This window comes from Dermacentor andersoni, chromosome 2 (assembly GCF_023375885.2).
Source record: "Dermacentor andersoni chromosome 2, qqDerAnde1_hic_scaffold, whole genome shotgun sequence".
In the NCBI taxonomy this organism is placed as follows: domain Eukaryota; kingdom Metazoa; phylum Arthropoda; class Arachnida; order Ixodida; family Ixodidae; genus Dermacentor; species Dermacentor andersoni.
The window spans coordinates 142,497,929-142,515,073 of NC_092815.1; the positions used below are offsets into that span (position 1 = coordinate 142,497,929).

The 17,145-nt window shown below is 45.3% G+C and overlaps 1 protein-coding gene and 1 long non-coding RNA gene across 2 annotated transcripts in view; both read left to right on the forward strand.

Annotated features, from left to right (window-relative positions):
- The first annotated feature begins 13,281 nt into the window (after window positions 1–13,281).
- On the forward strand, window positions 13,282–15,052 carry LOC129387456 (uncharacterized). Its single transcript, XR_008614668.2, has 2 exons — window positions 13,282–14,603; window positions 14,672–15,052. It is a non-coding gene; the product is annotated as an uncharacterized lncRNA (long non-coding RNA).
- Window positions 15,053–16,739: 1,687 nt separating this feature from the next.
- The window catches only part of LOC126540969 (scoloptoxin SSD14-like), a 142,500-nt gene continuing 142,094 nt past the window's right edge, over window positions 16,740–17,145 (forward strand). Inside the window, exon 1 of the mRNA XM_055076195.1 lies at window positions 16,740–16,919. Coding sequence (XP_054932170.1) covers window positions 16,795–16,919 — 125 coding nt within the window. The 5' untranslated portion in view covers window positions 16,740–16,794. The remainder of the gene's footprint in view (window positions 16,920–17,145) is intronic.

The following is a 17,145-nucleotide window of genomic DNA, read 5'->3' on the forward strand; positions in this document are numbered from 1 at the left end:
TTTCTCTCAAAAACTTATGTAAGTTGCATATTAACGGCATGCACGCTTCCACTGAAAGTGTGAATTTTCTGTTTCTTCCTGAAATTACCACAACCGAATCACAAGGTAAAGCCTCTGATAAACCATTAAAGAACCAAACCGACGACGATAGGCGGAAAAAAGAGAGGCCAAGAAGCAGTTTAGTTGCATAACGACATAAGTGAGTCAGTTAGCCACTACATTTTATAACTATGCTAAATATATAGAAAAGCTATATTCCTTGCTAGAAAACAGCAAAATTCATATATTCGGGCTTGAGAGAATTCGTTTTCTCGCCATTTCAGGAGCCTTAGACCGCCATGAATGTCCCACAGGAGCCACCGACCAAGGAGAGCAGTGAACAGAAGGAATCGACTGGACAGAAGGACTCGAGCGAGACCCTTAGCCTGCCTCCGCCTCCAAGGTTAGAGCGCAGATGGCCCTCCTCACTACTCTTCGATCTGCAGTGTCTGTGAATTGCCCTTATTTATTGATTGATGCGAAGTCGCAAAACGGCCCATTGGGGAAAAAGGCCGTCGTCTGTACTCTGTAGCCATTAAACGACAGCTAAAGTCCCATTAGCTGCGACGCCGCGTCAAGTGCACGTTTCGACAGCGCAGAGGGAGGAAAAGGGAACAAGTGCTGCAGCAATAGCGCGCCATGTATTGCGTCAGGGGAGAGGGCATCGCCGCGTCGCCATGCCACCCTCACTCTCACTCTCGCTAGCCTGCGTTGCCCACGCGTTCCCAGTCCGCGCAAGCCCTCGCCCGCGTTCGAACTGCAGCTCGGTAAGGCCAAATCAAAGCGCGCCAAGCGCCTCAACGCGCTCGCTTTCCCGCGAAGAGTTCATATCTAGAAGGACCACTCAGCGGTGTTCAATAGGACATTAATGCTTTTGCATTCACAACTCATCAAATGTGTCTTAGGTGTCCTCGGATTAATTAATTAATTAATTAATTAATAATAAATTTGTTAGTTTATGTGTTTGTTTATTTAAATTTATTTCTGTAATATTCAAAGACAATATGAAGTTGCAGAAAGGAGCAGGCATTGTATAAATTCATATGTGTTAACACGTATGGCACAGAGTTGCCTCAGAAACTGCAAAGAATATTTAGCACACACGAAAAGCAAGGACTGCATCACAACCATTAGAAAAAGCACCTTGTACACATAAAAAGCAATACAACCACGTGCGAATGTTAATACATAGAGCTGCTTCTTCAGGTGGTTTATTTCAGGGTATTAAGGTGGTTCTCGAATAAAGTGTTTCCTCCTAAAGAAAATAAAAAAAGGCAAATAAGTTTGATATTGTAAGAATGGAAGCGTTTGTGTCGTTCAATTTCTTGCCGTAAAGTGGAATGAAGGAATTGAAGAACTGATTTGTTTTCCTCAAAGGAGCATGAACTTGGTAGCGATGATCAGTACACGATGCAGGACGGCTCAGAGGTCGCGAATATTCACTGTTAGGGTGAACTTTATGGACAGACAAAAACAGCGTGCCTCCGAATTTAAGGTTTTTCGACAACTGTATTATAAGCGCCGGACTGGGGATTAAGCACATGCGTCAAGCTCCTTGGTGGGTAGTGGGGCCGAAAAATTAGTGACACAGTGCTTGTATATAGTTACTTAAATTTTAGAACAGGCACGTACCCAGGATTTTTTTTCGGGGGGGGGGGGGGGGGCAACCCAATGTAACTTTTGTATGCAAATGAGGGGGGGCGCTACCTTTACTAGTACAAATGTGAAGAATGCCCACCACTCACCGTAAAGACGCGTGAACCCGCAAAAGAGAATTGTACGCCTGTGAGATACACCTCTCATTTACTTGGCAAACAAGGAACAACATAATATGGACTCGCACATGGCAGAAGCGCAGGAAGAACACTGTCAAAAACAAGTAAGCAAGCGAAAGTGTAAAATAAAGATTTGTAGTAGCGTTTTTTTCAATTAGCCCTGGAAGAATTATATATATATATATATATATATATATATGCACACACATATATATTTGCGGAACAATCACAGTTCTTTAGATCCCTAGTTTACAGCTCTACCAATTTAAGTGCCAAAACCGACTCGTGTTGTCATTCCGGAAGTTGCGTAACGATGCATGGTCACCAGTCCCGTACAACTGCGTAGAGCGCATGGCACTGCGCTTCTAGACGTACTGCACCCACCGAGGAAGGTTAGAAAAACATCCACATAAGCACAGCAGAGAAGTGGCTACGTCAGGCGGCTCGTGTGATAACTGTAGAAGCGTCATTCAAGACACAAGGAATCATTCTCCACTTCCGGCCGCGTTTTCTCTGCTTACTTTTTAAATAAAGAGACCTTGATCCATAAATATTTTCAGAAACAACGGTTAAATTTATCAAGTTTCGTTTTTCCTTCGTGTTTGGCTGTTGCCTTGGCTCTTTCCTTTAGTAGATCGCTGAATTTCTCAACTTCTTGCGACGCTTGTTTCCTGTTGCCAATTTTGCACGAAAATTGCTGTACAGTTAGGGAAAAGTCACATGAGGTAACGGGTGACAGTCATATTGCTCATGGGTTTAATGGTTCCAGCGGGGTCTGATGATAGACGCTGTTTCGCATTATTTTGTTTTCCACCTTATGTAACGCATATCGCGGGTATATGGTTCCGAGTATATGCCAGCGTCGTGGCGAGCCGTCACTCGAGGTAATAATGACGCAAAAGGAAAAGTTAAACGCAAGTGGCGTTTTCTCCGGCCGAAACTCGTCGAGCATATAGACGAGCTGACTGCGAACCAAATTCCTTTCCTGGTTCCTGGATCAGTCTAAACAAAGAAGGCTGAACTAACGAAGCAACAGCGATGCGCGTGATTGTTAAATAGATGGTGACTACTGAACTGATCTCTTGTTAATCGCGCCTTCATCGAATCGATGAGAAAACTGGCCTTGACACCCCAGGAAATGCCGATAACTACCGCCATCCAAAAAGAGTGAAAAAAAAAAAAAGATGACAACCATTCCATACTGTGAAGATGGAATGGCAGCGAGGGCTGACGACAGTCAAAGCTCTCAAACGAAAAGCAAAATGCTTCACATCCGCCGCGGGTCGGCCCGAAGGTAGTGCAATGCCGTGCCGACCTGCGGCGGAGGTGAAGCAGGCGTTAAAAGGCCCCTGAAACGGTTCAGAGAAATTTTGCAGACGGGAAGGGTACAGCTAAAGTTAATCATTCGCACCACAATTTGTGTGAATCGTCTCATATTAAGAGAGCTACGGACGATTACAAGTTACCGTCCTCCATAGCCATGCATTTTCTCCTCAACTCGTTCGCCCAGTGATCGGGGCTAAGCTCCGCCTTCACTGGCTCTACGTCACTATGGCACGTCGTGTCATCTACTTCCGGTTCTCTAGGACCGAGCGCGCGAAGCCTCTCCAACCTCGCCGGCAGCTGCTTGGCAGTCGACCGCAAGCGAGAGCTATCGAAGCAGCGTGCGTTGAGAGCATTCTGTCGCAGCGCCGAAGGTGTCTGGTATTCCAGTAACCACAGGCAAGCTGGGCATTTCGACGGAATGGTGGAGGCATAAACTCAAGCTTATGAAGCAACTTTAGCGTAGTCGTACGTGAGCGGCCTGATCGGTCTGCACGGTCCATCCACCTGTTCGCGCAGAGCTTAACCAGCCAAACAAAGGTCTAATATTGCTCTAACCAAGCGTAAAACATTTTAAACATTTGCAAAAACGTTAACGATTACGCTCCTGCGAAAGATATACACCAGCAGCAAAGAAGAATACACTTCGTTACTGCTGCTGTGTTTCGTTGAGCTCTGTGCAACCAGGTGGCTGCACCGTGCAGATAATTCACGTTTGAGCTGCTGCTCATCCCGTGAAACGGCACGGTCAAGCCGCCAGGCGGTTACCCGAATACCAGACCCGCGAAACGAAATTGTGGTAGTAATCCTCCATTGTAAAGGACGGCTGCAAACGCGCAAATTCTGGTGCCGATCGGATAGCGACGGTCAGGTGCGCTGTAGCCACACCGCTCATGTGCTGCCTTGCAGAGGGACACGATGTCGCAGCTTAAAATATTGCCAGTCACTAGGCTTGCAGCCCACAACGCAACAAAGGCGATTCACGGAGCTCACGAAAGGACAGGCCGACACTGACCGCGAAGCCCTCGTCAATAAGGAGCACGCAACAGAAGCAAGCGACACTTGCTGTGTGCCGGAAGCGCTTAAGTGTAGTGAGAAATTGTTCTTCTGCATTCTCTTTCTGTTACTTTCTTTTTATAGAAATAAATTATCTAACATTCCAACTATTACGAACATCATTTGTTCATTATCAAGGTGGAAAAATAATCGATTACGCGACCTGGGCAGCCAATCGGATACCTCGTCCTACTGACGTCCATCATCATCATCATCATCATCATCATCATCAGCCTGGTTACGCCCACTGCAGTGCAAAGGCCTCTCCCATACTACTCCAACAACCCCGGTCATGTACTAATTGTGGCCATGTCATCCCTGCAAACTTCATAATCTCATCCGCCCATCCTAACTTTCTGCCGCCCTCTGCTACGCTTCCCTTCCCTTGGAATCCAGTCCGTAATCCTTAATGACCATCGGTTATCTTCCCTCCTTATTACATGTCCTGCCCATGCCCATTTCTTTTTCTTCATTTCAACTAAGATGTCATTAACTCGCGTTTGTTCCCTCACCCAATCTGCTCTTTTCTTATCCCTTAACGTTGCACCCATCATACTTCTTTCCATAGCTCGTTGCGTCGTGCTCAATTTAAGTAGAACCCTTTTCGTAAGCCGCCAGGTTTCTGCCCCGTAGGTGAGTACTGGTAAGACAAAGCTATTATACACTTTTCTCTTGAGGGATAATGGCGACCTGCTGTTCATGATTTGAGAATGCCTTCCAAACGCACCCCAGCCCATTCTTATTCTTCTGATTATTTCCGTCTCATGATCCGGATCCGCCGTCACTACCAGTCCTAAGTAGATGTATTCCTTTACCACTTCCAGTGCCTCGCTACCTACTGTAAATTGCTGTTCTCTTCCCACACTGGTAAACATTACTTTAGTTTTCTGCAGATTAATTTTTAGACCCACTCTTCTGTTTTACCTCTCCAGGTCAGTGAGCATGCATTGCAATTTATCCCCTGAATTACTGAGCAAGGCAATATCATCAGCGAATCGCAAGTTACTAAGGTATTCTCCATTAACTTTTATCCCCAATTCTTCCAAATCCAGGTCTCTGAATACCTCCTGTAAACACGCTGTGAATAGCATGGGAGAGATCGTATCTCCCTGCCTGACGCCTTTCTTTAGTGGGATTTTGTTGCTTTCTTTATGAAGGACTACGGTGGCTGTGGAGCCGCTATAGATATCTTTCAGTATATTTACATACGGCTCGTCTACACCCTGATTCCGTAATGCCTCCATGACTGCTGAGGTTTCGACAGGATCAAACGCTTTCTCGTAGTCAATGAAAGCTATATATAAGGGTTGGTTATATTCCGCACATTTCTCTGTCACCTGATTGATAGTGTGAATATGGTCTATTGTTGAGTAGTCTTTACGGAATCCTGCCTGGACCTTTGGTTGACAGAAGTCTAAGGTGTGCCTGATTCTATTTGCGATAACCTTAGTAAATAGTTTGTAGGCAACTGACAGTAAGCTGATCGGTCTATAATTTTTCAAGTCTTTGGCGTCTCCTTTCTAATGGATTAGGATTATGTTAGCGTTCTTCCAAGATTCCGGTACGCTTGAGGTCATGAGGCGGTACTGACGTCCATTGGGTGATATACGTCATATGGGTAGGGGCGGCTGAAAATTCCGCCGAGCAGTGTGCTGCGATCGGCAGACATGTACATTTTTATAACCTTATAATAAATTACACGCTTTACGCGGAGCATTTAGATGCGTCAATTATTGATCAAAAGGACCTACTCTAACGACTCAGTACGTTTATACAAAATCGTCAAAATCGTTTCAGGGTCCCTACGTGAGCCTATCCCGAAGTTTTCGAAGGGCGCGTTACAGGTTCCCGAGCCCACAGGGTTATGTGCCATTGAGCTTGGATCCTTTACACACTATCACGACGGTCGGCCCACGTGATGATTTTTTCTTTTGACGGACGCCGAGGACGCTACGGAAGGTTAGTCATATACAGCGTTCGCTGTGAAAGGCAGGAAAATGTGGACCAACGAATAGATTGATTTGTCGGCGCTTCAGGAATGTGTGTGCGGTGTGGTCGCGTGGGCGGGAATGGGGAGGGGTATGCCGCTTAAATTTGCCGCTTAAATGCCGCTTACATAGGGCGCCGGGCCCTCCCTAGGTACGTGCCTGTTGTATAATTACTAGAAATTTCGCGTTTACTGTTCATTTATTTGCTTAAAACTTGAAGACAGTCATATACCTATAGCACCAGGTCGTTTTGTTCCGGGGCTGAATTCACATAGCTTTTCGTTCGTAAGTGTTCTTGGCCATTGGCTGGCTCGCTTCTCTAATAATATGGTAAGCACCATGATTGACTGGAATTCACTCTTACATAATATCCTCGATAAGGGCTTTCTTGAATGCGGTACCTATTCTTCGACGAAGTCATCTTCACCGTCAGTTTATTTTAGGACCACTGCTGAGCAAACTTCTCTTCTAGCAGCCTGCTGTTACCCATTATTTCTTGCGCTAGCTACATTCTATTGCTGTAAATTTTCTAACCTTCTGACACCATCTACAATTCTCTGAGATCCAGAACTGCGTTTCTCCTGCCTTCGTGCTCGGTCTCCTATAGCCTAATACACCTAATGTTTATCTGCCCCGCGCATTACGTCCAAGGTAGCCATTTCCAATTGTTCTCGTTCCGTAAGGCTAATTTTGGACTCCGAGGCAGGAACATCGGTGCAATGACTATCACCAGAGTGATGCCAATCGTCGCTTATTGCATGCCACTTTCAAATTAGGGCTGAGCTAACAGCAACTTCGTCGTCACTACCTTCCGGGAGAACGAGGTCACCACTACGCGACGCGCCGTGGAAAGCATGAGTACAAGCCACATTTAGCGTTTCTTACTCAGCAATCATTGAAAGTCTACCATTAAAGGCATTATGCACAGGGCTCAATCGGGAAATCGGGAAGCTTAGGATATAAACAATTGAAGTTTGCACATTGGAGACTGCTGTTTTGAGTATTATAAGGCACTCGTCGAACAATCAATGGATTTCATCGACCGCTGATTGCTCTGCGTGCGTTTCTTTGCTGTATTAGTTGCGACAGTTTTTGTTCCTTTTATGGGGCGTTGGCAAAGTCACGCCTGCGTTTAACTTCTTTGCCAGCGACTGTTGTTCTCCCTCTTAGCATTACCCGCCGTGGTTGCTCAGTGGCTATGGTGTTAGGCTGCTGAGCACGAGGTCGCGGGATCGAATCCCGGCCACGGCGGCCGCATTTCGATGGGGGCGAAATGCGAAAACACCCGTGTACTTAGATTTAGGTGCACGTTAAAGAACCCCAGGTGGTCTAAATTTCCGGAGTCCTCCACTACGGCGTGCCTCATAATCAGAAAGTGGTTTTGGCACGTAAAACCCCATATATTATTATTATTATCCCTCTTAGCATTGCTACAAAATTAACGCTCGGCGCAAAACGAGCCCAACACATGCGCACAGTAGCACACTTTACTATACTACATACTACAGCACACTCTATTCAAAATTTCCTTATAGCTGTCGCCAGCTGCATAGCGAAAGACCGGTTCTAATCAGATTACACGCGCGACGCGAATCGTGTTCCGCATTCTGGAAAATTCACGAGCGCCAGCGATCACGCTGGAAAATATGACGAGTCACGTATAACTAGCCGAAGTACTTGACTCGTAGATCAGTACCGATATTCACAGAAATCTCTTACGCTAAAATTGTTCGAAAAAGTACATTCCAGTCCATGCTGATGCTAGACATATTAGGTAAGGTGGCCGACTAATGTCTACGAACATACGACCGAAAAACTGTGAATTCGACCCAAGATTTTGACGACCAACCACTGTGCTCTCCGCTGAAATTGTGGCTTGACTTTCTTTCAGGGCACAAGTTCACCCTATATAAGCCTGCAAGTGCCAAAGAAAAACCCCTAAAAGTGTTCATAAATTGACATTTTATTTAATTGCACGTCTGGACAGCTATTGTTTTGCATGTATGAAATATGCATAACATGGACGCAGTAAGTGTAACAAAAACGTAAATCGAGGAGGCGCCGGCGGACGGTTCCGTCCATCTCATTTCGTCCAGTGCAGCGCCGTATCAAAATTATTGTCATAGTCGGGGACGTCATAGTCCCTGTATGAGACCACTGAAACACTCTATAATCGCTGTTAACGCAATCATGCAGAAGCAAATAATCTTCGGCGCTTGACGACTAAATAAAATGAGAGCCGCGCTTTCGCTATAGGCGTGGCAAAAGGCGAAAGGTAGGCGCAGTTTTATAGACGAAGCATTTCCTAGCGAGTCACCACCACCACTCTTTCGTTTCGGGTATGTCTTTAGCTCCTTACTGTGGGCCGATCCCGGAGACTGAGCAGTCTAAAAATGTGCGCCGCTATATTACTGCAAGCACTGGGCGCCCAGATGTTACTAGTATAATGGTATATATGCGGTACATCTGTAAATTATGTTTAATAAGTAAGCGTAAATAAAATTGTCCGGAGGTGCGGTTCGAACCGAGGGCCCCTAGCACAGCAGTCCAATGCTGTAACAATTAGACTGTGGACGCACTTTTTGTTTCTTTATTGTATTGAAATATAAGTACTGTTTATTGAAAGTTTTCTTTTACATTGCATTTAGACGCACACACGAAAAACAAGGGGACACATGATAGACAACGCAATGGAAGTTTTAAAAATCCGTCGAACGAAGACATGCGCCTAGATGCGAAATCCACTTATCAGGCGTATAATAGAATGTCATTAGGCATTTCCCGCGCGCAAGCCAGCGTGTTGAGACATTTGTCGCGTTTTATTCCAATATCAATTACAGGGTATATTGCGTATTTCGCTTAGCGCATTCAAGAACAAAAAAAAAAAAAACTGATTTTACGCTTATCGCTGTACTGTTCTTGCTGAAATTTTGCAGAAGGATAGCATTTTGGAGTCCACGTCTTTCAGTGTAAACCTTGGAACATTTAATTGCTTGGTCTTTAACAAAGCAGTCTAAATTTGCCTTCGCCTATTGGCATGCGAGCTGGTGACGCGTTGGCGCAAGCATAAACTTCTTTCGCCGTCTACCGGCCGCTGCAGAAAGCAGGCGTTTCAGGAAGGGCTGCCGCACGTTGCAGGAGTGGTCAACAAGCGGCAACCCTCCCGGACCAGTTGCTTCCTGCAGTTGCCAGCATGTGGCGAAACAAGTTTATGCTTGCATACTTTTTGCACGTTTATTTATTACGCATACTTTGTTGAAAATGACCGGCTTACGAAGCCATTTGAGGCCACACGGACGAAAGCTTAGGCAAATCCATGTACTACCCATCATTACCATGCTGGCTGAACCGTCCAGCTTGCCGCTTCCACAGCGCCAAAGTTCCGTCAAGTCAGAAACTAGAGTTAAGGTATATGCTCCCTTTCGGAGCCCGAGTTGCGCCACTGCTGTCCGAGAGCCGCTCGCACCACCTCCACGATTCTAGCGCCGCTACATTGTGAACGCCATCACGTGGTCAAAACTGGCTCCACCGCGCTGCAGAGAAACCAACAAACCACAAGTGAGGCCAACACTCCGCAGGAACCCGGCTGACCAAACGCAATTGACATCGGCACTCTTATTATTCTTGCTGCTTGTTCCTCGATGCTGCTGGTCGGAAGATACATGTTCGCAGGTGTTATCTGGTTTAAATTTTGAAATCAATGCCACACGACGCGCTGACAGCTCTTGCAGTATGACGAGGTTTGCAAAAACAACAACAGAAACACATTCTTTTTTCTTTAAATCCAAACACGGCGCTGCAGAAGTTTCATATTTAGATGTGCCCTCGTGAAATTTACTCTTATAACAAACACGTAACGCATGCAGCCTTAGTCAGCGCGTGTGTCTGCTGCACATGAGTCCCGTAACTCGGCTAAACTTGTCTTTGACGTAAAACGACGTAAAACGACGTGTAAAAGACGACGAGGATATGGTGTCATTGTTAGAATCAACATAGTATTGCAGGGGTGAGTGCAAAAAATGTATGAGTGCATGCAATTCCTCGCGTAATCCAGCTGAATCGCATTTAGCTTCTCTACACACAAGGAATATTGGACGCGACAGCGCCTTTCTTTTATAAAAATAGGCGCATTCACACCTTTCAGCTGTCGTGCATGCCTAATAAGAATTACATCTTTATATCGAAATTGGAAAGGCTCAGAGACGTTGCCACCAAGCGCATTAGGTAATAAGTCGCTTGGCAAAATCCATCCTCCTAATGATGAGGTTAAAGGTCGACTTGCTCTAGAAAAATAAAGTTCACTAGCGATTACGTTACTCCCTAACGCGAAATTTGAGCGCAAATCCACACGTGTTTTCAATTCGCGATATATTCAGGCAAATAATTTGAAAGAGACACGTAGCCGAGTCGGCAATGGTCGGAAATCTTAGGGCGCTTCTAAAACTTTTACTGAAGTACTCTACCTCCGCTTTGTCGTTATTTGCGCCGTAGTCACCATGGCAAATCAGTTATGCTGAATCATGCAAGGTTATCGGAGGTTCGTGAAAGAGAGAAATGCTCATCCACCCGGCTGTAGCACTATCACCAAAAAGGGAATCCGTGCGGATTTCCCTGAAAGAAAGCTTCAAAGTTGAAAAAAAAAGTGGTCTGGGTTTGGGTAGCGGACCCGGGACCAACTCTTTTCCGGGTCAGTCGTGCTATCATCTGAGCTAACCAGCAGACTAGCACATTGCTGCGTTTGCTTCGAGTTTTCGATCCATTCGGCCTCGCGCTATAATCTGCCAGCCTCCTGATTAGCTCAGATATTACCGGAAATTTCAGCGAACACTTTCAAAAAATTTTTTTTCTCATTTAATGTGACAGACAACACAATTCTAGTCCATGAGCTGTTCTGCTTGGAGAGGCGGACATTACTTGCACAAAGAATTGAAATGCGTAAACGACTACTTAACAGAACTTTAATTATCTATTTTTTGTTATTTAGACGATTATACGTTTCAATTATTTTTGCAGTAATGTCTGCCTCTTCGAGTAGTCCAGCTCACGGACTAGAATTGTGCTTGACTAGGCAATTAAAAAAAATTAATTGATAGTGTTCGCTGAAACACCCTTTATATAGAGCGAGCACGCCAGAAAGCAGTTGATCTCGAGGGTTTGATCCGGGTACCAGGACGCATTTGTTTTTTTCAACTACGAACCTTTCTTGATGAGAAAGCCGTATAAGTAAGTGTCTTTTGTAGTTTAGGATCACTCTCGAGTGTCTGACAATATTTTTTTTTCACATCCCCACCATGCGCAAGTGACTCGCCTGAGCACAGTAGAGAGCTTTATAATAGGGGTCCCAAACGTTTTGGGGCCCCAAAGAAATTGCGTCGAAGCCAGTGCGCATGGGTGAGACCCAAACTGCGTTTGGGCTTTGCGTTGGGAACGCTATTTCACCGATTCAGCGGGAGCCCTAATAGCGGCCTCAGAAGCTTTGCGTCAACAAATATGGCGGCACCCATCGAAGCGACGGCTCTAACCTAGCACCAAACTGGGTTTGATTCGCGGTAACGCGTGAAGTACGCAAGCTAGGACAAGTGACTGCGGTTATCGCTTTCTCTCAACTAGCGTGTGTTATGAAGATTGATTCATTAGACGCCGCTGATTCCGAATTCGATTGTGGATATTATGGCTCGTAGGCCTAACACGGCTAAGCTTGGCTGGTGAAGGCACGTAAAGATGGTTTTGTTGCTCAAAACTAAGCGCTACTAATTGTTTGCTGCTTGAAGAATGACCTCTAAATTGTAATTAAACGAGAATACACGCAAGTCAAAATTGCTATTCCTATCATAAAACGGTTATATTATTTAATTATTTTAATAGTTTTTTTTTGACGCCGTAGTGGCGCTGTCAGCGCAAGACGCTATCCGCAAACGCAAAACCATAGAGTTAGTAGAACAACTCTAGAGGAAAAGCTGGGCCAGAAAAGTGGGAACCTCTAGGGCGCCGCCCTGTTGCTACTGGTCAATGTGGCCAGCGCAATTACTATTGAAAGAGCTGAAAACAAGTACAGGTCACCGTATGCTTTGTCATCTAAAAACGCATACCTGAGGTTTTATGAAGGTGGTGGGTTAATATTAAGTTTACAGAAAGCGATCACTAAGTCCGTGACTTATGTAAATCACGAACTACGCATTCATTTAATAAAGGATGACGCGAATTTCGGTTTGGAATCTGTTTTTTGGATGCGTAGTAGTTTCGTACAGTTTAGGTTTGACATGCGATCGCGCGTCGACATCGGACGCTATGGCACACTCGTGCCTTCTGTGCCACCGAAGCCCCGAAGTGCCCAGGTCTTGTACCTTCACATGTAAGTAAACGAATGTATCTCCTTGTTGGGAATATCACGCGAGTAGGCAACTCTTGTGGGGCATCACAATCGTTTGAGAAGCGTCACAGTAGAGCATTTTTCTACATGCAGAGCGGCGTTTTTATTTGCAGGTTTCCCTCAGTAGGAAATTGCTGGACAGGCGGACCAGCGCACCGGAATTGTACTGGCGAAGCCACAAGCAACTCAAAGAATCTGTTTAATTGTTGCACTTTGAACAATCATGCTTCTACAAAGGCCACAGCAGAAAAACAGCCTGATGCCGAGTATTTCTGTGCCACGAAGTAATCAAGAGGCGAGTGCCTAATGCGGACGAAATCGAGTGCATCGAGACTTAGAACGACAGAAAGCTGAGCTAGTTGGTAAGTATTCATTATGCAAAACAGAGGTGAGGCGTGCAGACAGGACACAAGAGTAGAGAAGTGGGCGGCGCTCGTGTTGCATGTTTGCTTGTAAATACTCTATTCTTGTGCCCTGTCTGCACGCCTCACCTCCGTTTTGCATAACGAGTGTATCAACCCACATATTAATAGCGTAGGCGTTTTATTAACTGTGCAATATTTTCAACACTTCCTTGCATGCCATTTCATGTGGAATATCTTTTTTTGGTCACAAATTTGTGCAGCGAATCTATTTGCATGATCGACTTCGGGCCTGTAGGTCCGTTCACTTGCACTTGATGCTGAGTCTTTTACATGTATCCATAAACTGCAGATATGCACATCAGATCCCTGCGAGCATTTTCAAAATTCAGTTATATTAGACAACAGGCACATATGCAATACTGACATAATCTCAAATACCACTAAGCAGCTGGGACACATTTTTGTTGACCATACTCGCAGGTAAAATAAGTAGATTATGTGGACAGCTCCAGCTCATTTTCCTTAAATCAGTGTGTACAAGGGGTATGCAAAAATAATTTTTTTCTCGCGCACCGATTCTTTTGCTGTATAAGCAAGAGAACCCACCACGTTAGTGTAACGTATCTTGTACATCACACTAATAAGTGCTTTAATTTACCAAGTGAGATGAGTTACTTTTATGGATCATTCAGTCATATCACACTGCAAGCTGCATTCATCAATCTTCAATTGGATTTCGCATGAAACATGTTTCCCTTTTATGCAGATGTGCAATGGCAAGCCCTTCCGTGTGTTCCAAAGGTAAAATTTAAGCTCGAAATTAAAGAAGACATTTCTAGTCAGAAACAAGCAAAAATGGTGAATGCAGAGTATCAGAAGCCCAAGGTACAGAAATTATGAGAAGTGTCGAATGATTTTAAGGAAAGAATGGTATTTGAAGATGCAAGATTCTTTAGTGGAAATCAAGCAAGTCAGTATAGGTAGAATACTCTGAGAAATTATGCGAGTAATGGGATAGCACACAATGGGTCAGGAAATGCGTTGTTTTTCTGAAAAACTAAAGCTGATGACTGTCATATCATGAGTCACTTTAGCATCATGAGACTGCTGTTTGATAAATTCAGAAACAAACCAAAAAGCAAGCCATGCAAAAATAAAAAAAAAACTATTTAATGATGCTCTCTCCACACTGGGATAAATAATAAGAAACGGATCACGTCTAATATGGACATATCCGACACCTTGTGAAACACTAAAGGAAAAATTCAGTTTCGAGCTATGGCACTTGCCGCATAGATGTGGGGGGCCTTGCACCAATAGTAATAGTTACCACTGCATCTAGAAATTTAAAGCATTCATGCAGACAAGGATGATTCTTTACATTTTTGGCTACCACTTCAAATGCCTCCACTAAGTGTTACAATGCTGCACGCAGCCATACTAAGGATCTCACAGCAACACTTGCAGGGAAACAGCAAAAGCAGTCAAAGTGCTGGTGTATTCTGGACACTGTCTTTGAAAACTTTTAGGCAAGAACAGTGCAAGAAACAGACATAAGAACTGCATTTATTTCTATAATTCCCCATTTGAATGGCCTTTTCTTTTTCCTTCGACAATGCCTTCGCCTAGCCACAGCAGCTCCCTCATACAGACTCCGCAAGCCAAGAGGCCGTGGAGGCAAATGCAGGTAAGAGGCAAGAAGCAATAGCACTGGTATCGACATTCATCTAATTTCTTTCTTTTTCTTTCGTTTAGACAGCCAGCCCATCTCGAACAGCCACCTTGACTGCGGGTGTGTCACCCTAGTCGCCAAGGAAACATTTGAGGGAAAGCGACAGGCAATGTGAACAGCCACTTCTCCATGTAAACGATACTCTTTCTCTCGGATGACTCCTACGTTCGCCACGCCAGCACACTTGTGCACAAAGATGCCGCGGAGGCAAGTGCAGGTCAGAGGCAAGAAGCAGTGGCACTGGTGTCGACATTCGCCCAATTTCTTTTTCTTACACTGAGGCAGCCAGCACACCTCGAACAGCCACCTTAACTGCGGGTGTGTTAGTAGATTCCTGTTGTACATATGCTCATAATAAACTTCAGTAAACTTGAACTTGATAATAAACTTGAAGGCAAATGGGACATTGATGCACTGTTTTTTTTGAACATTTATTGTACACATACAATATATGTTATACTTTGCAGTGCTACAGAGCGTATTTTGAAACTTCCCCCTATATTTTGCACCTTTAATTACGTATGTGTTGTGTGGCCCTCAATTCAGTTCATGTTGTAGCAGATGTTTTGTCTGTGTATCGCACATTGGCTTAAGCTCGTGATATCCACATACTTCTCTCACATATACAAAATAAAGTTCTATGTAGTCCTCAGTGTTACAACAAAAAATGAAAGTAAACAATCCGATCGTGGAATTGTGTTTATTACAGTCATTCCTATGACAGTTACTGACAAGTTGACAACTTGAACTGGTCAATCCGTCCATAGCCTCCTCCATTTTTCAAAAATAAAGGAGGCTATGATCCATCATGGCAAGGAATTGTATGTATACATAAAAAAAAGGGGGGGGGGTATGTGTGTGTGTTTGTAGTGGGGTGTATAACAGGATTAGGGCGGTACGAAAAAAATGTACCAACACCGTCCTCTAGACCCATTCCGTTAAGGTACCGTAACAAAGCGCATTAATATGATGAAGTTCATACAACCAACTCTGATATTACTACACACGCCAGGCGACGCGAGCTACATTTGCCATGACGCATTCGCGACTGCACCGCATGCCCTCCATATTATTCTCATTAATCGTGCTAACTGCACCGAGGCAAAAGAAACATCATGGGCGCAGGTGCCTTTAAAGTATCTCGACCTTGCGAGGCACTGCTGCGCGTGCCAGGGGAGCTGTCCGTGCGAACACTCCGTGGCACACACCTGCCTCGGCGGCCCCAACCTACGTACCGTTCTGCTTCGAGCTTTGATCCCCCCACTGTCCCTTGGGTGCCCTGGAGTTCCTGTGCCGCCTGCTTTATTATAATCTCAGGTGCTCTCCTGAGACGTCCGTTTGTCGGCTACATGTGCCCTACAGCTGGATCAGTACTTATAATAATAAAGAAACCCGATCTATCGTCGCTACGATAGATAGCGAAAGCGGCTTTTGCAACATACCGCGCCCGTGCGAAGAGAATTACGGAACGCCAACGAAGAATCTGACCACAGCTTCGAGCTCGTAACCCCGTCGAGTACGTGACACTCCTGCAACAGGCATGACCGCTGAAAACCGCATACCGCCGGAAACTTCAACAGGATCATCCCTCGGTTGCATAACTGCCACCTGTACGGCCAACATGGACCACACCCACACCGTCCCGCAACATAGAATAAAGAACCAACTTATAAAGCCCAAACACACGGCTGCAAGCACACAACACGACACTACTAGCGAGGCGCCATGCTGCTACGCTGCTACGGTTGCCGGATTAAAACTGACTACTGTCACCAAGTCTAGCAAGCGTCTCAGGAGCTGGCAACCTTGGCGCGTAGCAACATGGCGGCGCTCTTGCGGTTCCCGATTTCAATGCATGGGCCCTATGGGTAGCTTGTCCTCTAGAGTCAGTATAGTAACTCTATGCGCAAAACCCTATTCTGAAACTCTCCTCTCCTGCGTGCCCCAACGCTAACACCCGCAAAGCTCTTTGGGGCCCCAATATTGGGGCGCCTATTCTAAAACTCTCTAGTGTGCAGGCGTTACCTGCATGCCCGATCCTTGACGTTCTGCGTATCTTGCCTCCGACAGCAATCAAGGGACCATGCTATGCCTGCTAGGTCTCGCTGCGGTGACTACCTTGTGCGTGGTTGGCGCGGTCCTTGTGATGGCATTGAACAAGGGTAGCGACAACGTGACGGGCTACCAGTACAGGCCGTCAGTTTCGCAGCTGGGCAATTACAGCCGTTGGGCATCAGTCACCGACGCAAAGCCGTGTGTAAATGCTTCCAGGTGAGGGCGAGTTGTCGCTGTTTTGCACATCATCTTCAGAGATGACGTTTAAAGGGCTTCGAACAATTTTTTATTGAAGTGGAGAAAATGCACTTGAAGTTAAAATACATTATTTCAGAAACACTTTCTGACAAAAAGTACTTCACTGCTTTCAGCAGAAGCGGATATTTTAGCAATAAAAGGTCGCCTGTGATCCCTTTCGTAGTGATCCCGCTCCTTCTTAAAT